General features: G+C 41.0%; 2 protein-coding genes and 1 pseudogene across 3 annotated transcripts in view; all 3 read right to left on the bottom strand.

Annotated features, from left to right (window-relative positions):
* Nucleotides 1–558, bottom strand: part of stx3a (syntaxin 3a) — a 28,298-nt gene extending 27,740 nt beyond the window's left edge. The window contains exon 1 of the mRNA XM_088341668.1: nucleotides 411–558. The gene's annotated coding sequence lies outside the window, so the exon portion shown is untranslated. The remainder of the gene's footprint in view (nucleotides 1–410) is intronic.
* LOC148360762 (palmitoyltransferase ZDHHC5-A-like) lies at nucleotides 16–21,304 on the bottom strand. 2 transcript variants are annotated; one of them, XM_088341662.1, is made up of 12 exons: nucleotides 20,755–21,304; nucleotides 18,068–18,837; nucleotides 16,863–16,984; nucleotides 14,479–14,636; nucleotides 11,876–12,048; nucleotides 10,587–10,689; nucleotides 8,829–8,920; nucleotides 6,254–6,380; nucleotides 4,861–4,966; nucleotides 3,038–3,147; nucleotides 1,790–2,796; nucleotides 16–575 (listed from the first exon to the last, which is right to left on the bottom strand). In XM_088341662.1, exons 2-12 carry the CDS (start codon nucleotides 18,229–18,231, stop codon nucleotides 572–574), a joined length of 2,166 nt encoding a protein of 721 aa, XP_088197788.1. In that variant the 5' UTR covers nucleotides 18,232–18,837; nucleotides 20,755–21,304; the 3' UTR covers nucleotides 16–571. The 2 variants fall into 2 exon arrangements, with proteins under 2 accessions (XP_088197788.1, XP_088197790.1); XM_088341664.1 differs by lacking the exon at nucleotides 16–575 and having other exon boundaries at nucleotides 1,786–2,796.
* Nucleotides 21,305–21,526: 222 nt separating this feature from the next.
* LOC148360761 (U2 spliceosomal RNA) lies at nucleotides 21,527–21,681 on the bottom strand (annotated as a pseudogene).
* Between the last annotated feature and the right edge of the window lie 2,838 nt (nucleotides 21,682–24,519).

Raw genomic sequence — 24,519 nt, 5'->3', positions numbered from 1 at the left:
TTGAAATAAAACAAGTACTATTAAAAAAGGTATTTAATAAACAACTTGAACAGTGCCATATGCATCCATCGTTTGTATAACACAATGACCTTGGAAATTTTAACAAGAAGCTTGGAAACATCACTTCACAACTTCAATCATGAACAAAATTAAAGTTTACAACAAACCACAAGCATGTTTGACCTTGAAGAACTTGAAAAATTACGTATGACCGTCTCGGCAGGAGTAGAAATACACCAATTCTTCACTTCGTGGAGTTCATTGTTTTCAAACTGCGTAATTATTTTCTTCTACGTGTACTGTTCCTGGTAACCATGGAATCTGGTACTCACTGCTTCATGTATAAAAGCAAATCCAAGACCTCTAAAAAACATCCTGGAGAGAAGTGGGTGCCACCAAGCTGTACTTGCCCAAGAGACACCACAGGATGTGGTGCACCGACAACCAGGCTGGGTACCAGGTTATGTTCTTCGGTGTGAACAGTTAGGTCACATATCCATTACCCCTCATTCCTTCCTTCCTCCTGGTTCCTTGTAATTGGCAGTCTGTCGTACATTGTTCCACCCAAATGTTATCTTTAAAACAGAAGAAGACACAAGAGAAAAAAGGTATGTAATGTGCATTTTAAAAACAAATTGCCAGATTTAAATGGACTACACTAATCCCTCGCTGTAACGTGGTTTACCTGCAGTTTCGATATTTCACAGATTTTCATTGTGCGTCGTGTTCTGCAGCAACACACAGCAAATGCTAACACGGGGGCAGGTCGCCAAGGGCCGTCTAGGTGTGAGTTTGTCAGGTGGGTGTGACTGTGTGAGCGACTGTGATAGGCTGGTCTATGCTGTCAGTCAAACAGCCTGGGTGGGCGTACAAGTTAATATGTCCACCCACCCAAAACAAACTGTGAAGAACGGTAACAGCTAGTATTTTAGCAGCTCGTTACATTGAAAAGTTATTCTTCAATTAAATCGGACTACGAGAAAAGTCAGACGAACGCAAAGAAATGTTGATCACCAGGGGGGTGCTCTGTGGATTGTTATCGGGTCCGGGAAGAGCTTGGGGCTGTGTTGGGAGAGACAGCAATAGCGAGGCTGCAGGTTTGGCCTATTGGGTTCAGGGTTTGTTCTTTGGTTTCAATGAATGATAGAAAATATAATAGTACTAACACTAATTACTTAGAGATTTCTACTTCTATCACAGGTTCTTTTTGGAACACAACCACCGCAAAAAGCAAGGGATTACTGTGTTATCAAATTAATGTCAACTCATATTCTGTATTGTCCTGTGTTTTTCCGACTGCCTGCCTGGTGGTGATACGAAGGAGAAGGACGATTTGGAGATGAGTCAGCGGACCAGCGTTTGACCTGAAGCATGTGAACGCCTGCATGGACCAGCTGGCAGAGATGGGAAACTGCGTTGTGGCCATCATAGACTTTCTGGACTAGTTTACAAGCTGGGGGTGTCGCTGCTGTCATGCACTTTCCGGACACATTTTCAACATGTTACCTAGTGTTTACTATGCTTGTGTATAGTAATGCTAATTGTGATTCACCCTGGTCATCCTGGAAGGGGGATTACCACTTGTGAGGTCCTTTCTCAAGGTTTCTCTTTTTCCTCACGCTGAGGTTTTGAGTTGTTCCTTGCCCGCATGTTGGTTTAAGATCAGGTCATTGTAATCCTGTGCAGTCCTTTGAGACATTTTTGTGATTAAGGGCTATATAAATAAATGTGACTTGACTTGACATGTCAGGAATATGTAACGTTTACACTACGCAACTGTTGTACTCACTTTGGTGACTGAGTTCCTCCCACAATTCCTCCTGCCACGCCCGACGAATTTGCTCCAGCTGCTGAGGAGGCCTTTCGAATGAGCTGATACTGCATTTCAGCAGCAGCGGCGCTTGAGTAGGACAGCGATTTACCAAGAGGCGGGTGATGTGGGGAGTAGGAATGGTGCTTTGCGGAAGATGACGACGAGTCTGAGGAGGTGTCTGTGGAACACTTGCGGTGTAGGTAGGGACGGTACGGCAAGTGAGGGGCGATCATACGAGAAGACTGATTGCAGTGATAGTGGTGGTAATGATGATGATTGGATTGATGGTGGTGGTAGTGCGGTGGATTCTGAGCAGAGGGTAGGTTTGCCATTTGAGTTGGACAGAAAGGCAATTGCCGATTACTTTGTTGTACTTCCACCAGTGGATGCTCCCTCTCAGGAAGGGAGCAGGAAGAAGAGGTTGACTGATGAAGGGTAGGGTGATGGTGGTTGGGAGACTGGGCAAGCATGTTAGCAGGTTTCAAGACATGCAAAGAGATGTAGCCCCCAGTCCCTGCAGAGCAGGGTTTACCAGATGAGACCTCAGCCATTTTTGATCCTGCTGTTATGCCTTTGTTCAAAACGTCATCGCCAGCCATTAAGCTGTCATTTGACAGACCATTAGGAGCTGCTTGCGGAGGTGGGTGAGTCTTATTTACGGTGAAGCTACTTGAGGTAGTGGTTGTTTCAGAGATCTGGCTAGAACATGCTGAGGTTTGCATAGAAGCACAGGTTTGTGCCGCCAGTCCTAAGTGGTCTGAAAATGAGCTATAAGAACGTCCTGTGAGTGAGTAGCCAGGGACGCTACTTCCTACTCCGCCATATCTTCTATTCCCTCCAGCGACTACCTCCACTCTTTCATTCGATGTGTCCCTCAAGTCCAAGCTAGGTTGTGAGTGGAAACCAGGTTGAAAACTGGATTGGACAAGGGAGGGTGTTGCAGAGGAATCCATACCACTGGGATCCATCTCAGTCTGACTTAACTGCAAAACAGAGAGAGAGAGAGAGTTCCTATGCCAGTAGGTAAAGTATTTTCTCCATGTAGGTGATACTGCATTTTCAACACACATTCTAGATACATGCAAGTTAAGCTAATTGGATAATTTAAATTGTGGGTAATAATATGTCCATGTATAGACTTTGAGCACAACATGATAACTGGAGGCTGACTGAAGATTTAGGTCGGGGACAGGGGGACAAACCCCAACAGTATGTGAGTATTACCTGTTTTGCATACGCTTGAGTTAGCAGAGTATGGTTCTTTCCTGGACTGCAGACGGGTTTGTAATTATACATGGTTGGAGTAGGTGGTGTTTTCTTGAGTGGATTATAATCTGCAGAGAAATTGAGAAAAACAGACAAAATTGTGATGAAAATAACCCAAGACAAAACCCATAACTGTTTCCTTGTGTAACCAAGCATTCTATATGATAGACACTCCTGTGTTGATCAAACCCCAAAATGGTTACTTGAAATTTAAAAAATTAAGAAAAAATAAAAAATATTGCTAAAAAATGAGAATCGGTCATTATGTTTGAACTTTCAGTTAACCCAGCAGATCTAGTGTTATTTAATGTACGCCAAAGGTTATCCATTCATTGAACAGTATTTCAATGCAAAAGTCTTGTAGGTTTAATCAAAAGCCTGACAACACATTTTGAGAACAGCAGAGAAGATAATTGGTGTATAACTCCCCTCCCTGCAAGACATCTACACCTCCCGCCTCATCCCCAAAGCTATCTCTATTGTCAATGAAGAAACCCACCCAGGACACCATCTGTTTAGCCTCCTGTTTCTCTGGAAAGAGATACAGAAGCCCCCACTCCCACACTACCATGCTCACTAACAGCTTCATTGTGTGCAATATTTGACCACTACAGGGCATTGTTGTTTAATGCAAATAAAAAACAGAGCGAAATGATCAGAGCTAAAAGCCAGACAAACATGGCTGCAACTACTAGGTATGGATTCCACTAAGCAATACAAGTTTCTCGACCTATGATTTTTTTTTTTATATAAAAATGAACATTGGTATGATAGTTTATGTATTTTTTTATTAGTATTTAAATAATTGAGTATTTTACAGAATAAAAGTCTAGAATAAAAGGCACTGAATACTACACACTGCCCTTTCTGATCTGATCTGTCCTTTCAAACACACGTGAAGAATATTACTAGAACAGCTTTCTTCCATCTTTGCAACATTGCTAAAATTCGTCCTATGCTGTCTCAGTCGGATGCAGAGATTATAATTCACGAGTTTTTGTTACCTCCCGTCTCGATAACTGTAATGCACTACTCTCCGGTCTCCCGAAGTCCAGAATCAAGAGCCTTCAGTTAGTACAAAATGCTGCAAGTTTGATCACATTACCCCGATTTTAGCTAACCTGCATTGGCTCGCTGTTAGCTTAAGATGCGATTTTAAGGTTCTGTTGGTGGGAAAGAAACTCATGCATGGAGTTACTCCCTCATATCTTTCGGATTTAATCTCCCCCTATGTTCCGGTCCAGAGCCTTCGCTCTGAAAACGCTGGTCTACCAGTGATCCCAAGAGCCAAGAGATCCACAGGTTCGAGAGCGTTCTCCATTCAGACCCCGGTGCAGTGGAATGCTCTTTCCCCTGAGATTCAATCTGCGACCTCAGTGGAAATATTTAAATCCAAGCTTAAAACACACTTCTATTCTATAGCATATGAATAACCTATATTTTATGTTGACAATATCTGTGTATTATTTGCCCTCATGTAGGTTTTAGATGAGGGGATGGTGTCATAATAGTCTGTAGTTTGGAATAGTCTTTGATCCGTGCAGCCCTTTGAGACTCTTTGTGATTAACGGCTATACAAATAAACATGACTTGACTTGACATGTAATGTGTTCGATATAGGCACTTTTAGGTGTTATATAATCCGTTGCCATCGTTCTTACATCAAAAAAATCAATTGCCTATGTTTCAGTTTATTTTGCATTGGATATGTTAATAAGTTTTAGATTAAAAACAACATTTCATGCGCATCATTTCATGTAAAGAAAGAATTTTTATCGTACCCTGCGGGCTGCTCATGGTGATACCAGGAAAGCGGAGTTCCGGTTTAGGAGGAGAAGGTTCAGTATCACAAGACTGGCTTTCTCGCATATCCAGACTTGATTTGGACTGGAATGTTAAATAACACAGTTACAAAATGTCTAGTTTTTGAAGAAAATCAACAACTGATACAAAGAGGGAAAGAATTCAGTAAGCATTCATAAATAGACCAGATACGACTTCAAGGTCTCATGGAAATGGTGTATTCTTAGGAAGTCAACGATAAACGTGGAAGTTCTTCATCTTGCTGCTTTTTTTAATCCCTAAATCATTTTCATATGATATTACCATGTTTTTACATACGTCCCAATCAGTTGGATCTTGCAAATTTGACCCTTAAAGAGATTACAAAATGCCATTTTTTTTCTCAGTCAGACACAAAAAATGTAGAGTTCCTCTTCACAATCATGCAGATATGTTCCATGATATTCCACGCGCCATTAATTCTTAAAATTGAAAGTTTTAACGCATATTCCCTAGAGCTGTGATGTCACCGGGAGACAATGAGGATGGGCCTGTCCCATTAAAAAACAGATGGTGATTGTAGTAATCAGCCAAGGCATAGTGCTCAATTTTGCTTGGAGTAATTGGAACTTACTGAGACGCTGGGGGACTTTCGACTGTTTTGTCCGAGTACCATGCTTTAATCATCAAAATCTGCGTATGGTAAGTTTACCTGCCGTCGTGTACAGCGTGTGTCTCTTTAAGTTATGTGATTGTGACTTTTGTTTTTGTGTTTTTTGCCACGTCTTGCAACTAAAATAACATTGTCCAGATAGCTGCCCTGTTAGCATTCAGGCTCGCGAAGGCTTCCAGTCGACTAGCTTTCTGTGTTAATAGTTTTATCCCCGGCTGGGTTTGTGTTTGCTGCAGTAATTATTTTTTGTTGTTGTTGGCTCCCAGTTATCTTGGCTGCTTACTGAATGTTTTCGGTTTGCCAGCCTCCCGTTTTTCCACCGATCGATCCCGGTTAGTCATTTTTAGGAGCCGGCTAGTCTGCCGTGTCCCGTCTGGTTTGGCTCCTGTTTTGTCCCAACTAAAAAACTCCCCACCATATTATCATACTGATAGTTATTGGACCAATATTAGTAAAAAAAATAAATACATAAATAAAATAATGGCAACACTTGAATCAAATTTATCATTCCAACATCCTAGAAGTGGTTAAGACAATAAACTACATACAAAGTTCCAGTAATCAACACTAATATAACAACAAACCAGAAAAACCTAAGTTCAAAAAATTGTATAAAACTTCAACAAAATTCAACCCTAATTTATCTTTTATTTTTCTATTGTTGGTGATTTGTGCCATGAGCAAGGGTAACTTGCAAACACATCTTAATCTTGTCCCACCTTATGTAAGGCCCCTCTTAGACCGTCGTCTAGGACCTTTGTAGTAAGCTGAGCTTCAGGCAGTTGTGGCCGTAAAATCAGAGGCATCTGACGCGTTCTCGGCAAATACTTCATTCTTGACAAATATCTAGAGGATGGAACAAGGTAATTAGTTTTGTCTACAATTGACACAAACAGAAATAAATACATGACTGGGGTCAAAAAAAATATATATATAATCAGTGTTTCCCTAGGTTTTTTTTAACCTAGTGGGTAACCATACCATTATTGTCCACCCATCACTTCCCTCTTTCCCCCATTTTGTTGTCATTATTCAATCTGCTGTCTTTTTAAAGCTGTTATTGCCCGAAAATGCACTTATAAATAAGAGAAAGACTGAAAATGCTTGTTTACCAGTGACCCCAAGAGCCAAGAAGAAATCCGGAGGTTCGAGAGCGTTTTCCATTCGGGCCCGGTTGCTGTGGAATACTCTGTTACCTCAGTGGAACGGTTTAAATCTAGGCTTAAAACACACTTATATTCTATAGCATATGAATAACCTTTACTTTATGTTGACAATATCTGTGTATCATTTGTTATTGCAACTTCCGTTGCAGTCTGGTCATCCTGGGAGGGGGATGACCTCTCAAGGTTTCTTCATTTTCCTCATGTTGAGGTTTTGACTTTTTAAATTAAGTAACTAGTCACTAACCAACACTGCAGAGAATGAATGCGCTATATAATATAATTGGATGGAAACCTGTAACTAAGTAAGAAACAAATATATATCCATTTAGATATAACGGGTGTAATAATAAATTTTGTTTTATTGAAATTCCTGCTGAAATATGTTGTATAGTTTTTGTATAAGTGTCCTGCAATGATGAGTCTAACAGTACCACCTGCTGGTATGTGGTAAGGTTTTGTTTGGCTTTAGACTTTGCGACAGGAAGGTGGGGGTTTTTGGCAGTCTACAACGAGCTCTCAACGGTAAGACACGATCTTTTGGTGCTCCGCAAAAAGTTATTTTTAAACATTAAAACCACAGCTGTCAAATCTCTCAACATGCAGTAATGTGATTGATGTTGTCAAGCTGTTTGGATTTATTTTCGTTTTGTTTCTGTCGCCTTTTATGTTAGTTTTGCCGGACGTTGCATGTTGTGCTAAAATGCTAATTCCCCTTATAGAGATCAAATAGATCAAAGCCAGCAGAGAAGCTTGGTAGCCTAGATGGTAGGGCGCCCGCTCCGAGACTGGGAGGTCGCTGGTTCAAGCCTCGGCCGAGTCATACCTCCCTGCTTGGCGCTCGGCATTAAGGGTTGGAATTGGGGGGTTTGGTCACCTAATGACTCCCAACACAGCAGTTGGGTCTAAAAACCCGGCGCCGATCGAAGGCGACGAGTCACGTCGATAGCTTCGCGTGACAAAATGATTTCCGGTAGATATCATGTCGATGGTTGATACTGGCTGAATAATAATAAATAAATTACCACGTGTTGTGACTCATTCATTTGCAGGTAAATTGTACCCGTTTTTATACTCATTATTGTTATTATTTCTATTTTCTCATATATATGAAAAGGATGATGTTGGTTAAAATTCAGACTAAAGAAAGATATGTTGAATTCATTGTAAACGTTAAAAAGCCACTATACGATCTCTTGTTAAAAGTATCTTGTTAAAATGGATGTAAACATGTATTGTGATGGTTGATATTCTAAAATGTATTTTATGTAAACTTGAAAGAAAGCTCTTCGATATGTTGTTTGTCAACGATCAAAGAGATCAAAGCCAGCAGAGAAGGCTAACCACGTGTTGTGACTCATTCATTTGCAGCAACTGTAATAAAAACCTCATCATCCAGTCCAGCGTGAATGTGGATCATTGGTGGGACAGGTACACCGCGGTTACATATATATATATATATATATATATATATATATATATATATATATATATATATTTATATCTATATGTCATCTCATTAGCTGCACCGCTTATCCTCAGTAAGGTCGCAGGGGTGCTGGAGCCCATCCCAGCAATCATCGGGCAGTGGGCAGGGGACACCCTGAACTGGTTGCCAGCCAATCGCAGGGCACACTGGGACAGACAACTCGCTCGCTTAGTCACACCTAGGGACAATTTGGACCGGTCAATTCACCTGAAATGCATGTCTTTGGAATGTGGGAGGAAACCAGAGTGCCCGGAGGAAACCCAAGCAAGCACGTGGAGAACATACAAACTCTGCACAGTAAGTCCGGTAGCTGGATTTGAACCCACACACACACACATATATATATATATATATATATATATATATATATATAATTATTATACATAGCTAGATAGATAGATACTTTATTCATCCCCGTAGAGAATTCACACTTGCAGCAGCATCGTTGTGTTGAAAAATAAAATACAATTTAGATAAGGTCCAAGATTAGATTTGAATTTATATGTTTATGTTGACCATGTTCACGTGATGGATAGATTTTACTGTCCGCTGAGAATGTGAGCACATGAGCAGCTTAGAGGGAACATTGAGCAAGACACACTTGTGTGAAGTGTCAAGTAAAAATAAAACATCGAAATGAACCTGGGTGGCTGTGAACTGCAGAGGGCCTGAGTGACATTCTTCCAACACCCATTGGTAAAAGGGTTTACTCCTCCTTTAAACTTTCCTGTCACCTGGAGAGAATAGAAAAGTCAACTTGAAATACACAGGACATATTGAACATGACAATGACAACATGAAACCGACTGAATATTGATAGTTTGTCAAAGGCAGATGTACCCGTTCAAAGAAGATGTGATTGAACCAGTTTTAACTGCTTTCCAGGGGAGGCGATATGAAAAGCTATCCAGGAACTTTAGTGTCCTACAACAACTGTTTGCAGTGTCTTTAAAAGAAGAATTCTGCACATGAACCCTTACTAGTTACAGTAAATGTAAATGGTCTGCATTTATATAGCGCTTTTCAAGTCAATGAAGACCTCCCAAAGCGCTTTACAATTGAAGGATTTTATACATTTGACTATAAAGGATTTTATACGATTGAATACAAGGTACATTTATTGAGTGAAATGAAGATTTTCACCGAGTAGGCTATAGTTCGATGACAGGTCACACCGTTCCAAATGCAGAATATTTTTACTAGGGAATTAGAATAACAGGACTCTGACGGAGGACGGCAGGCGATGTTTTGAGAAGGCCCTGATGATGTAGAACCGCTCGGTGTTGTTTTGAGTTTTTCCAGACATCGAGGCGAGGTGGTGGAGCCGTGGAGCCCACGTGGGGCTTCCCTGGCACGCCCATGGGAGGAGCCGGCACACCATCTTGCGGAAAGACGTGGGCCGAAAGAAAAAAGGCTGGAGGAGACTCGAGCGACACTAATTCGACTAATTCGGCCATATTCGATGGAGTTCACTTAGTTAAATAGTTAAAGAAATTAAATCTGCCCCCGTGTGTGGCTTGTTGACAGATTGGCTTTTCGTCTATTTAAGCTCAGTGCTCTCATTCTTCCTATGTCAGCCTGTCAACGAACCTCTGCCCCGCAAGACGTGGGCTTTGACTCTTTCCTGTTTCCTGTTGGTATTTACTGTCCGGTATTGTTCCCGTTTATTTTTGTCCTGTTTAATATCGGTTTCCAGTTTCTTTCCCGTCTATTTTTGTCTGTTTATTATCTTCTTCAGTTTTCATTCCCGTCTAGATTGTCCTGTTTAATTTCGATATCCTGTTTCATTATCAATCCTGTCTGTCCAGTATTGACCCCATCTGTCTGATATCTACCCGGGCAATTGGTATCGATCTAGTCGGCTTCTGGCTTCCTATCTTTCCACGCCATACTGCTGCCCAACATGCATGACTCCCCATTTGCCTTAAATCAAATGCTTGCGTGAGAAACGTCACGCATTTGGGTCCTGATCCTGTTTCGGTTCTTGACATGAATATTTACAATTGGTTTGTTTATTGACAAACTTAACCTCATGTTGTAGCAACCAATGGGTTTGGTAAGGAAAGTCAAGAGTTGTGCAAGCACATCTGCTCTCGTTTCACAGATGGAAATAGAAATGTCTTTTGAATGAGCACCAGGGCAGGTGCGTGTTCAAAGCTTGACGCTATAGAAAGGGTTTAAGAGGTTTTTCTTTCTTTGTAACACTTAGGATGTTTAAGCTGAATGTACCGCAAACATTCCATTAACGCAGAAAAAGTTAAAAAAAAAAAAAGAAGACTAAAATCTGCTTGTCCCTTCGCAGTAGCAATAATGCTGAGTGGCATATGTATCGTGCAACAGCATACCAGGAAACAAAACAACAGGAGAAAAATACAAAGAAAAGGTTTGGCCATATTATACCTGCTCATTAGTAGTTCTGCCTCTCCCCACGAGAACAACGTGGAAACCTGTAAGGCCAGCAACTGGAATGAAGAACAGGCCTGCAACACACATTACAGCCAATCTAAAAAGAAAGGATGTTAAGGAAAAAATAAATCTGTTAATCCTGTCATGCATCCAGGACATTATGTCATGATTACCAATATGCATCAAATTTGGCGACAACTGCCTTGGGCTCTTATTGGCTCTCTGTCCCTATTTAAACCCCCTCCTATCTGTCCCCTTTTGTCAGTCCGTCTGTGAACCTCAGTTAAGACTAGGCAAGCCTTTTTTTGACCCCGACTCCCACCTGTTTTTTGTTCCCGTCTGTCCTCCGGCTTCGACCCGTTTTTGATCCTGACCACGTGTACTCTCCCGTCCAGGCTTTCGACCTCTTTTGTCCCCGACCACGTCTACTCTCCTTTCCTGGCTTACGACTCGCTTCCAACCCCGACCACATTTTTGCTCTCCCGTCCCGGCTACTGACCCGTTTTTCCGTTCCCAACACCGCCATCGCTCACCACGGAACATCCATGGAAGATCTTGGGCGCACCCCTTTCTCTTTCTTCCAATAAAACTTGTGAGAAACGCAACGCAAGTGGGTCCTGTCTCCGTTCTGGTTCTGACGCATTATGGTTTAATTGTTAACTTGGAATATTTTGCCCAACGGAGTGTTCATTCCAAGCAAAAATAGATTGGCCCAATAGAAAGAGCACAAAAAATGCTATTACAGAACTACCATTAAGCCCACTGGTTCTCTGGTACCCTTAATGCACACTTATTGACTTGGAAGGGAATAGTAATAGGTTTAAACGTAAATGTTGGCTGATAGCAGAAGATATTTCATTTTTTTCCCCGATGCCCTTGTTTTTTTTCATTTTGGGACATTCTTATTGGTTTGCTAGTTTAAGATCAGGTAATTGTGTAATTTTGTAACTGTAATCCTGTGCAGTCCTTTGAGACATGTTTGTGATTAAGGGCTATATAAATAAATTTGACTTGACTTGACTTGACCTGACAGCAGAGTGTAATAAATTTTTCACTCAGTCGTTTCCAAATGTTGTTTTCAAGCTTCCAAAATGGCCTTCATCATCTAAATGACAAGTACCTCCCTTATTTTTTCAGTTTTTACTTCCAAGCATCTTCATATCTGAAAATGTCTTTTCAATTGTTACTTTGTTATCCCATGTTATAAACAACCGATCATTGTTATCATTTCAGATTCAAAAAGCAATTAAATTAAGAAGAAAAGATGATTCGTTTAAGGATACGTGACAACCGCATGCAGTCGATCAATGTACTGGTGATGATATAGGATGAAGAGCATTCCAAAGCCAAAGACAGCCATGATGTGGGCAGTGAGAGAAAGCAGGAAAAGGAAGAAGTATCGGTAATTCCTCCTCCCGATGCAGTTATTGACCCATGGACAGTGGTGGTCAAACTCCTGCAAAAGAAAATAGAATATTTCTTAGAAGGAAACAATAGACAGAATCAATCAATCATCATTTTTAAAAGGCTGTTTAGGAGAGTCAAAAAGGGCACTAAAGTGCTTTACTGACACTCAACTGTATGTAAATTTTATAGAATTTGTTTAACTTGGAACCTAACCCCTGCTGTAAACAAGGGATTACTGTATTCCACTGGAAGAGGGGGCACCATTACAAAGGGGGGAGATAAAAACAGAAGGAAAGACTGAGGGAGCAAAAGAGGGAAAAATGAGAACGACACAAAAAAAGACAAAGGACAAAGAAAGAGAGGGAAAAGAAGAGAGGAAGCGGAAAAGAGAAAACACAGAAAATTAAGAGAAAGAAATAGAAACAGAAAAAATAGAGAAATAGAGAGAGAGAAAATGTGCGGTCCCTTCTCAAGTTTTTGTCATTTTCCTCATGCTGAGGTTTTTCCTTGCCCTCATGTATGTTTTAGATCAGGGGGTGACGTCATATTAGGCTGGGATCTGTGCAGCCCTTTTAGACTTCTTGTGATTAAGGGCTATACAAATAAACATGATTTGACCTCTTCAAGCAGGATTTTCCCCTCCAAATTTAAGACTTCTAAGACCTTTTCAAGACCACATACAATCAAATTTAAAACTAATCTTGCACCTAGTCTGGCATACATTTATGAAATAATGCAAAAGAATCTGTCAGAATAACTAAGAATAAAATACTTACTCACACCTGGTGCAAATGTATTATAAAAAAACCATACAGCCCTATACGCCCTGCGATTGGCTGGCAACCAGTTCAGGGTGTCCCCTGCCCACTGCCCGATGATTGCTGCGATGGGCTCCAGCACCCCCGCAAGCCTACTGAGGATAAGCGGTGCAGCTAATGAGATGAGATGAGATGAGATACAGCCCTATACACCTCTGTTGCAATGTTTTAATACTGTAAATAAGAAAACTGTGTGAATAAGGCAAGTTAAATTCAAGACTTTTCAAGACATTTTTCAATGCCTTTTGAAATCAAATTTAGGACCAAATCGACAAAAACTATTTCTATTACCCTAAAAAAAGTTGTATGACAAAAAGTTTGACATTTTCTGAACAGTATTCGACTCATAAATAAAGAGGAAGACTGGTAGTTGTGTTATAGAACCTTGTAATATAGATTGCACATCACCAACAAGAAATGTATCCTTCACTTCAAGTACAACAAAAAACAAACAGTTAACAATATAATTAAATAAAAATCAGCATGTACATGATCACCCGAAAAAACATACATAAACACATACAAAACGTAGGTAAACACAAACAACGCGCAAAAATGACGTAAAATCGCACAAAAACATACACAAACATGCACAAAAACGGAAGCAAACACGTGCAAAAACATACATAGACACAGGCAAAAATGTGCTTAAGCACGCACAAAAATGTAGGTAAACACACACAACATACATAACACACACAACGTATGTAACCGCACGCAGGGAAACGTACGTGAACAGGCAAGAAAACCAACCTAAACATGCTCAAAAACGTACATGGACACAGGCAAAAATGTACGTAAACACGCACAAAAACGTACGCAAACGTGCACAAAAATGTACACCAACACGTGCAAAAACATACATAAGACACAGGCAAAATATACGTAAACACGCACAAAAACTTACGTAAACACATGCAATAATGTAAGCAAACACGCGCAATAATAAAAGCAAACACGTGCAAAAACATACATAGACACACACAGAAAAAGAACGTAAACATGCACAAAAACGTACGTAAACACGCGCAATTACTTACACAAACATGCGCAATAACTTACGCAAATACGTGCAAAAACGTCAATCAACACATGCAAAAATGTACGTAAACATCCGCAATAACGTACGCAAAAGCACACAAAAACATACCTAAAAACGCGCAATAACGTACGCAAACAGGTGCAAAAATGTACGCAAATACGTATGTAAACACACGCAAAAGCGTACGTTAACACATGCAAAGACGACCGGAAACACACAAAATGTACAAAAACGTATGTAAACACGCTCAAAAACGAACGAAAATACATAAAATGGACGTAAACACACACACATAAAACATACGTAAACACACATAAAAACTTTCGTTACAACGCACAAAAAAATATATAACGCACCGCTTTTAACTATCAGTAGTGGTAATGGTGTGTAACGGCGGAAAAAAGTAATTAGTTAGATTACCACATTACTGAAAAAACTAGCACCGTTACATAACTGTGTCATTTATAACGGCGTTATTCTTAACAATGGTCCCCAACAGTATTGAGCAATCATTGTTTTGTCCCAACTAATATTATGTGATCACTTAAAAAACGTCCGCACCAATGCCAAGACCAAAGGCTTTTGGTTTTGAGTATTCCATGGCTGTGTGTGAACATACCTCAACACAGTTGTCACAGACTGAGCAGTGGGAGCAACGCGGAGGACGGTAGAAGCGACAAGTTGAACACCACTTCATCCTGACCTGGATCCCTCTGATCTCCACAGTTTTATAAAGAGGAGCACGGAAGTCATCATCCTTATCCTCATCCTGCTCAGCTACGGACAAAAAAGAACCACAAAGGCAGTCAGATTCAGTAAAAAGATTATTGTTCGAGGTCTTAATTTATAGGATAAAGTGCCTTGCATATATGAGATTGCTATCCTTCGATTTAATACACTGTACAACCTCTTTTTGTTGCGATTACATCCACAAGTCGTTTTGGGTATGTCTTTATAAGTTTTGCAAATCTTTTAAAAGAAATATTTCCCAGTTTCTCTTCACAAAACAGCTCAAGATCCTTAAAGTTTGATGGTTTGTGCACAGCATTTTTCAGATCTTTCCACAACAGCTAGGATTGAGGTCTAGACCTTGGCTTGGCCATTCTAAAACCATTATATTGTGAGTTTTAAACCATTCCATTGTAGATTCGTCTTAATGAGTAGGATATTTGTCCTGTTGGAAGGTCTCATGTATCTGTAAAGTAGGCTTAAACGTATTTACTCAAGGTGTGTATTTCTAATGAGTTTGATGTTCCCTTTTGGCGTCTCTTAGTCTTCCTGTCTTTGTTTATGTTTCCAGGGGGGGGGGGGGGGGGGGGTGGTCTGTTGTCTTTGGTCTTTTGTCTTTGTTTGAAGGTGAAGACCACCCCAGGGGAGGTGGTCTTGCCTTTAGTCTCAACAAAACACAGAGGCAGACGGGGGATGATGAGATTGAGATCGAGATTGAGTAAGAGAAAGTATGAAAAGATCTCTCCCCAGTTGCAACTGGTTTAAAAACGTAAGTCTTTGCCTGGTGCATTTTCTTCTACGGTTAGCCAATATTTTTTAGCTCTTCCAAACAGTGGTCGTTTTAGACCCAACAGTATCTTGCAGACTCCAAACAATGTTCTGCCAGAATGAGCCTATATTTGGCTACATCCATCTCACCATCAACTCTATAGATTTTCCTAGACCCCACTGAAGAAAAGCAACCCAGAGCATGATGCTGCCACCACCATGTTTAACAATGGGAATGGTGTTTTAACGGTGATGTACTGGGTTGATGCCCTCTTACACCAAACATAACGTTTTGTATTCAGCACAAAAGGTTCATCTGACCAGAGCACCTTGTTACACATGTTATCTGTGTCTTCCATGTGGCTTCTTGCAACAACTTTATTCCAGACATGCCTGGTGTGTTATTTAGTCTTCATAATGCTGTCTGTTCTCTAGTGTCTTCTTTCACAGACCTCTTAGTCCATCACAGACCAGGTGCAATTAAACTGAGACTTAATGACGCGCTGTCTTGTTGGTCAGTTTCGTATTTTCCATGAACTGTCAGAAGAGACAAAAATTTAAACGACGGGATGTATAAGACCTCATATGAACACAGCAGCCATTAAACGGTTACTAAAGCCAGGTAAAAACCCTAGTTTTTTTATCAAGATACCACCACGGACATTAAAACTATAACCAAAGCCCTCCAATTTAGATTAGAGAAAATAATTTTGACCATTATTTACAGCCATCAAAAGGTTTTATTTAAGGTATACATTCAATTGGCAATTTGTTGGTTAAGGTAGCTATTAGTAGCTATATGTCAAACCATTCAGATACAACTTCACTCACCCTGGCCCGACTGAAGACAACATTTCTTGGGGGCTGTCTGTCATTACTCTTGTTTTTTCTGTGATTTCTGTCCCATACCAGGTTGATGCCTTGTCTAGGGCGAATGACTAGATCTCGGAGTTTCTGTCCTTCTCCTGCCAGTCCATCAATAGCTTTACCAAAATGGAGGTGGAGCCCTCAATGCTGACTAACTTCACGTTGGTCAATGTTAAATAAAGTTGAAGCCATGTCCCAGACTGTTGTTTGAAACCACTCTCCGATGGTACCATTGATCAGTACTGCACTGCTGGCATTGGCATACAGCTGTTCAATGGTCTGAACTAGTTTCTGGTCCATGTTGTATTATCGCATGGTGGCCCATAAGGCGGCTTGCCATACTGTCAAACACTTTCTTGAAATACACAAAGACGTGGTTTCTCTGGTCTTGTTGACATTTCTCCCATGGGATTTTCAGGATAAAAATCTATTCTGTGGTACTCCTTCATCCCTGAAACCTGCCTGTTCTTCGTGAATTATGTTTCAAGCCTGTGGTTTCAGTCTGTTCAGTATGACTTTGACCATAACGTTACTTGCTAAAATTAACCGACAGTGTTCTCTAAAAGCTTCACTTGGAAAACAAACACAACTACAAATTCATCCTAATCAGGAAAGTGAAACGCATTTCCCTCCACCTACCTCTAGGAAAGATGCCTGGGTCCATGAAAGTAGCCATGCAAAAGTTAGCCAGAACAAACAGGAAGATGATGCCATTGTAGAGGGGAACGGCTACTGAGAAACGTTCCGACAGCCACGGACAACTTGAAGACACAAACAAAAAGAAAACACCTTTGAGAAAACTAATCAAAACATACGGTATATTTCACCTCAATAATATAAAAGCAGGAATGAATACAAAAATAAATACCGTATTTTCACGACTATAAGGCGCACCTAAAATGCTTTATATTTTTCAAAAGCTAACCATGCGCCTTATAATACAGTGCGCCTTATATATGGATTAATATTGAGTCGCAAGGTCTCACAACTAAGGCAAGCAGCCGCCAACTAGATTTTCCCAGGTAGGCGAAGTAGTCCGCGGTGTATGCTGGCATATATATACCGGCGTTTAATTTCCTAACCAATGTGTCAATCATCATTTGAATCGGTCACGATTGGCTAAAGTTATTCGGGGGTAAAGGAGGCGGGTCCTTTTTAGCATTTACAGGCTCGGGTAGGCTAAAGCGGGGAAAAACAAAGCCTGCAATTGGCCGAAATAGATGTAAATCATAGGTTTAGTTGCTCTACGGCCTGGAGAAAACATTTTTTACTAGTTAGTTGCCTTATGTGGTATGTCAGGACCAGACTGGAAACCAGACCCAATTGCGTTACGTTTCTCACAAGTTTTATTAAAGGAAAGAGGAAGGGCTGCGCCCACGAGACGCAGTTCGCTAGGCGCGGGAAGCAAGTCGAAGTGGATCTTCCGTAGCGAGTAATGGCGGTGTCAAGGACGGAAAAACAGGTCGATAGCTGGGACAGGAGAGCAAAAACGTGGTCAGGGTCAGAAACGGGTCGTATGTCGGGACCGGAGAGCAGACGTGGTCAGTAAAAAACGGGTCATAGCCGGAAACAGACGGGAGCAAAAACGGTACACATGGGAGTCAGGGTCCAAAAAAGGCTTGCCTAGTATTCACTGAGGTTCGCAGAGGGACTGACCACAGGGGATTGACAGGACAGGGTTCAAATAATGACAGGGAGCCAATCAGAACCTGCGGCGGTTGGCGCCAAATGAGCGGGCACAGGTGTTTCACATCAGTTCTCATGACAGGGTATAACATTCATCAAATTCACAGTGTCATTAAATATGTTGACTCTACGTAGGAGAAACATTGTAAAACACTCACGTGAAGCAGAAGAACAACGTGGTCGAGCCAACCAGAAAGAAAGTGGCAGCGGACACAGGAACGTAGCGGGACGGCCGGAAAGGTCTGTTGGGCACGTGCACTGAATGGGGCAGGGGAGAAGAGGCTGTACCCTGCCCTCCACTCGGACTACTACCACTGGGCATCCCTTCCTACGTGTGAAGCCTTTTCAATGTTTTGTTTCTCAGTCGCAATGCTGAGTCCTCATTCAGTTAAATGTTTGCGTGTGGATTTTGTAATGTCGGTAAATTCATAGCTGTTCTAACAACCAACTGTCAGTAGTTGAATCGGAGCCCCAACCACATGCTGCAAAGGTTGGTTGGTTTGCTCATTCAAATAACTGATTTTGTTATACTTCAGAAAATGGAAAGCAAATATTCCCATGCCAAATAACTTATACGAAAGAGAAATAAAGTTGAATCATTTCAGAAACTGTTTTGATGAAGAATACTTTTTTTAAATAATTAAATATTTTCACCATGTTGGCGATAGTGAGGAACTTCCCATGCGGCTACATGTTTGTAGCTCCTCTTTAATTGCTTGCAAAGAGTTTTCGAAAAAATAACGCACTTAGAGATACTTCAACACTTAAAATTGTGAGTTTTTTTCTAGAAACTATTTTCAATAACCCAAAATTCTGTAATGTAACGAGAGCTCCCTTCCTTGCACCCCAAAAGTCCTGTGGTTGAAGGGTTTAGACATCAAGAAAGCTTGCCATCCAAAATTTTTCAGTCTGGGAATTGATCAGGATTCTGTACCGAAGAAACACAAAAACAGAAAATAATGAATATAAATATAAATTCAAGATTTAAAGTGTTTGTTGTCATATGCACAGTACAGAACCTCAATTCCTTGCACAATGAAATTCTTACTTTGCTGTCCACACAGTTGCCAGCGTAATAAAACTAAGAAACTATATGCAGACATGGGGGAGAACATGCAAACTCCGCATGGGGAGGCTCCATTTTTATTTTTTGTTTTTTTAAACAAAATTGACAAGATTTCTCTCCGCGGGTGTCAACCTTCGACTGTCATGTGACGATATTTCTCATGTGCGGGTCTCAAAGGGTTAAAAGTTGCAGTTTCAAACCAGTTCCTACAGCTTAGGGCAAGTTAACTTCAAGACTTTTTAAGACTTTTTTTTAATGCCTTTTGAAAGCAAATTTAAGACCAGGTCAACAAACAGCTTTTAGCCATGGTGAATGTAAATGAGAATGGTCTGCATTTATATAGCGCTTTTCAAGTCAATTAAGACCTCCCAAAGCGCTTTACAATGTGCTTTACACTTTTCCCTTTTACACATTAACTAACCGATAGCAGCGTCAGGCATCTACCTGCTATCGGGGGCATTAGGGATTCAGTGTCTTGCCCAAGGACACTTCGACATATAACACAGAGGAGCCGGGAATCTAACCTGCGACCTCTTGATCCCAAGACGAGCGCTCTACCTCCTGAGCTAATATCTGTGTATTAATTATTATTGCAACATCCATTGCAGCCTGGTCATCCTGGATGGGGGATTACCTCACGTGCAGTCCCTTCTCAAAGTTACTTCATTTTCCTCATGTTGAGGTTTTTGAGTTTTTTCTTGTCCTCAGGTAGGTTTTAGATCAGGGGATAGTGTCATAATAGTGTGTGCAGCTCTTTGATACTTCCGAATAAACATGACTCGACTTGACATTTTTCACATGAATCATGAGAAAATGACTTTTTTACTGAATACTTTTTAGTTCAAACAAATATAAATATCATTAATGTGTTCACATTTTTAAGACTTTCGAAAATCGGATCAGGGACATTTTAATGCCAATTAAGACCTTTATGAAATGAAATGAACCATTCAAGGATCCACGTTTTGAATGTTTAAAATGAAATGAAATGATCTGCATTTATATAGCGCTTTTCAAGTCAATGACTTCCCAAAGCGCTTTACAATGTGCTCCACCTTGCAGGCATGTAAGGCGCTAACCTGCTTATTGGGGGTATCAGGGGTTCAGTGTCTTACCCAAGGACACTTCAACATGTAACACGGACGGGCCGGGATTCGAACTGGGATCCCTTGATCCCAAGACGAGCGCTCTAACTCCTGAGCTACTGCCGCCCCAAAATGAATTTTTGAACATGTTTTCACATAAAAGGGGATAATTTAATTCGACTGAATTTTAGTGTTGTATGTTGAATTCAATTTAGCAAAATTAGTTGGGACGGGAGAGCAGACGTGGTCAGTAAAAAACAGGTCGTAGCCGGAAACAGATGGGAGCAAAAACGGGACACATGGGAGTCAGGGTCCAAAAAAGGCTTGCCTAGTATTTACTGAGGTTTGCAGACGGACTGACCACAGGGGATTGACAGGACAGGGTTTAAAAAGTGACAGGGAGCTAAATACTTTTTAGCAAAATTGAATAGGAAATAAAGCATGTTAGATGGCTGGGGATTCTGAAACTATCATAAAACCACGGAAATACTCATCACTTATTCAATACCCGCATACAGCTTTGTGAACAAAGCAGCACGACGAACGGGATTATTTTTTTTTAGACACAATATAATTCTGACTGGAGTGCATGCTTTTAGATAAAACACAGACCAATGCTAATGGAAATGGCAAGTGTTTTTTGGGCCGCCATGGCTTTCGCTCATTTTAAGATATATGCTCTCAATCTACTCACCTGTGAAGCTCTGGACAGTGCTTCTAGGTCCATGCGTGATGAAGTGAATCCATCTTTTCCATTTACAAGATAATAACACATCCATATGAGATAGGTTCTGTCGTCTCGCAAAAAGAAGGAGATGCAAGGAGGGCTTTCCCATCATGACTATAGGACCGAGATGGCAGACTAGCTAGCCAAGCTTCGAAAATGTCCACGATTAAGGATGGCGAAGGGGGTAAATTTTGATTCCGTGAGTGAGGAGTGGCTCAGCCTCCTCACTAGAATTGGGGTTCAAGCACTATCTGACACAAAAGGTTGGAATATTTCGTGGGCATCCATGATGGCTGACATATTGGTTTGTGTCCCGTAAGAGGCGGCAAAGATGGCTAGCCACAAAAGCCAAGATTGACTAGCAAATGGCTACTTTCGCGCAGTCTGGCTGTTAGTCTCTCGCCGACATCCTCCCACCTCGTCGTGGGATCTCTCCATCCCTCGCACCGCACCCTCTCGCTCTTTCTCCCACACTCCCTTCTTCCAGTGTCTCCCACTCAGGCATTCTCACCCACACTACCGCTCTACGCTAGGGGTGGGGGACATGGGCGTAACCAGCCCGTTTTGGGGGGTGGGGGTTTTGGGGTTTTTAAGGGTTATTTATCTATCTTCATTATTCATTATTCATTATCCGTTATCGGTCAGTTCATAATACGCTACAAAGCCTAGGAGCCGGGACACTTACTCTCAGCCAAAAGGCCATGCTAAGGTCCTAGCCCTAAAGCCTTGTTGCGATCATTGCGAATGCACCGTTCCCGGAGGTACTGCAATACCGGGCCAATGCGTGGAGTGGACAGAGCAAGCTCTTATTCCATCTCCGGAATGCAAAAATCAAAGCTATTACATAAAGCGTTGGATAGTACACTAATTCAGAGCTACAGTGTACATGACTATGGCTCACCACCAGCAGCTAGTGCTAACAATAAACTTCACAATTAGTACTCTAGACCAGGACCACAGTTGGGCTGCTCAAGCACCCCTAAATTCAACCCAAACGCATACCTGTCAACCTGTACGTTTTTGCCATACAAGGTACGTTTATTATGCATTTTAGACGTGTACGACGTACGAGAAAACGCACATTTGTACAATTATAGGTACCATCCGGTATACACCGACTATGACGAAACGGCAAATCAGTCAAGTCAAATGAGTTCGCCGCGGTAGCCTCTTTCTCGGTATAGTTTTTTTTTCGTCGCAAACGAAGCGAGCGGTTTGTTGCTACTGTGCGCATGCATCTGCCGCCTCAGATTTCACGTGGTAAATATGTAGTGAAAGGAAGTCCGTCTCTTTTTAGAGAACCGGCTTTTTCAGCTCAACTCATTAAAGAGAGCCGGCTCTCAAACGGCTCACTTGCTTTGATGCATTATATTACGAATCATTATTGTTGTATAAAGAAGTTAAGGAAAAAAGAAAGTATAAAATGAGAAAACGAAAAAAGACAGGTTTGTGGTTATCCCTTCAATCAATATATTACAAACAATAATTGAATGCAGAAAATGAATTCATAATTTGAATAAAAAAATGTATTATTCTACTTAATTATATTTGCATGTATTTTTTCTTTCTACAGTGAACGTCCAAGCTACTTTTTTAACTTTTTTTTTATAATAAACCTCATTCATGTCGAGCAACTCGGGATCTCACAACAAAATGTCCGTTAACAATATATATGATATAACGAAACACATATACAATATAACATGTTCAACTACATCAATAAACACGTTTGAAAATGGAGCATGGAGCCGTGGAGGTTGACAAGTATGCAAACACCCGCCCAAAAAATATTTAAAAAGATAGGTTTAAATATGATGAAAAAAATCTAAATTAACAAATAAAGAATACAAAACAAAAATGTGAACAACGTATTGTCGGAAACACCCCAGTGCGTTGAAATGGTTCAGTCCATTTGATAACTAGCACTGTCCTCTTAAAAACATCCCTTTTAGCGTCAAATTTAAGATGTATTGTGAGAATTGTGTAGTTTCTCCTCATCAGCTCACCACGTTATCATCCATCCATCCATTATCTGCACCGCTTATCCTCAGTAGGGTCGCGGGGGTGCTGGAGCACATCCCCTGATTGCCCGTCAGTCGCAGGGCACACATAGACAGACAACTCACACGCTCATTCAACTTCACGTGCATGCTTTTGGAATGTGGGAGGCAACCAGAGTGTCAGGAGGAAAGCCACGCAAGCACGGGGAGAACATGCAAACTCCACACAAGAGGTTTTCGATCTCTTTAAAACATAGCTTGCGTTTCAGAAAACAGAGGTAGATTGTTTAGTAATTATATTTATCATTTTATTACATATTTAAATTAAAAAATACAAATATTTTCAGCCAGCCAGACACTCTGGTTGCTGAGCAACCCCAAAGTTTTACACCTAAAATCAGCCCTAGTGGGCGATACTGGGAATTTCCGTATTGATCCAATACAAGTAAATACATTAGAGTATCGATCGATACTGATCCGATACCAACCCTTTTGGAAATATCATGAGCACTGAATAATTGAACCCTTGAGTCAGTCTATATTTTCGATAAACGTGGCACAAATATTTTAAGCACTTAAAATGTTTCATTTTTTTAGATAAACTCATTCAGTGCCGTCACGTAAAAATACATTTTCAGAAACATTGTCCCCAAGGGCCAGAACCTAAGTTTTTTTTTTTTTTTAACTATTCCGAAGGCTTTGGCGCTGCTGCTCAGTAAGTATCAAGCTTCTGTGAATGATTTTAGTATGATAAATCACCACTAGATGGCAGGAGTCGCTTTGACCAACACATTTCGTGCCTTGTTTTGTTTCCTGTGACACCGAATGGCAGTACACGCAGTGTAATGAGAAAAGCGAAGACATAAGTGGACACAGTTTAACGATGTAAAGCTTTATTTTTCTAAAAAAGAAAAAGAAAAAGTTATTGTCATAGTTGGGGAAGAGAGGGAAGAAGTCTCGTGCAGGTCCACGATGGCCATGACGACCCGAATCATGTGATCACGTCACCGGAAACATGAGTGGCTAAAAGGTTTTCTCAAAGTTCATGTATAAGTTCAGAGTTTCCCCTATAAAATTTTATTTTGCAAGAAAAACAGACGAATAAATGTACATGCTAGATCCCAAACAAAACCATTATCACTATCTTATCTTTGCTGGCGAGCGATTAAGAAAAGAAAAAAAAAATCAAGACATTTTCTCAACATGTCTTGATGGCAATTTATCACAAATTTATGAAGGGTAGGATCGTCATGATTAACTGATTCCATGATTCCTTTGGCCCCAACTCCCTCGGACTCTGATTGGCTCCCTGTCCCTATTTAAACCCACTCAATCTCTGTCACCTGTTGTCAGTCCGTCTGCGAACCACAGTTTACACTAGACAAGCCTTTTTTTCAACCCTGACTCCAACCTGTTTTTTGCTCCTGTCTGTCCCCCGGCTTTGACCCATTTTTAATACTAATCACGTCTACTCTCCTGTCCCAGCTTTCGACCTGTTTTTGTCCTCGACCACGTCTACTCTCCTTTCCTGGCTTACGACTCGATTACGACCCTGACCACGTTTTTGCTTGCCTACTGACCCGTTTTCCGTTCCCAACACCGCCATCACTCGCCACGGAAGTCCCACTTCCGCGTTCAGAGCGACCTGCTTCCCGCACCCAGAGATCACGGAATCGCTGGGGCAACCCTGTCTCTTCTTTCAAATAAGCTTGTGAGAAACGTACGCAATTGG

The sequence above is a fragment of the Urocampus carinirostris genome, chromosome 8, assembly GCF_059441175.1.
Source record: "Urocampus carinirostris isolate Australia breed hairy pipefish chromosome 8, RoL_Ucar_1.0, whole genome shotgun sequence".
Taxonomy (NCBI): Eukaryota; Metazoa; Chordata; class Actinopteri; order Syngnathiformes; family Syngnathidae; genus Urocampus; species Urocampus carinirostris.
This window is presented reverse-complemented; position numbering and strand designations above follow the sequence as displayed.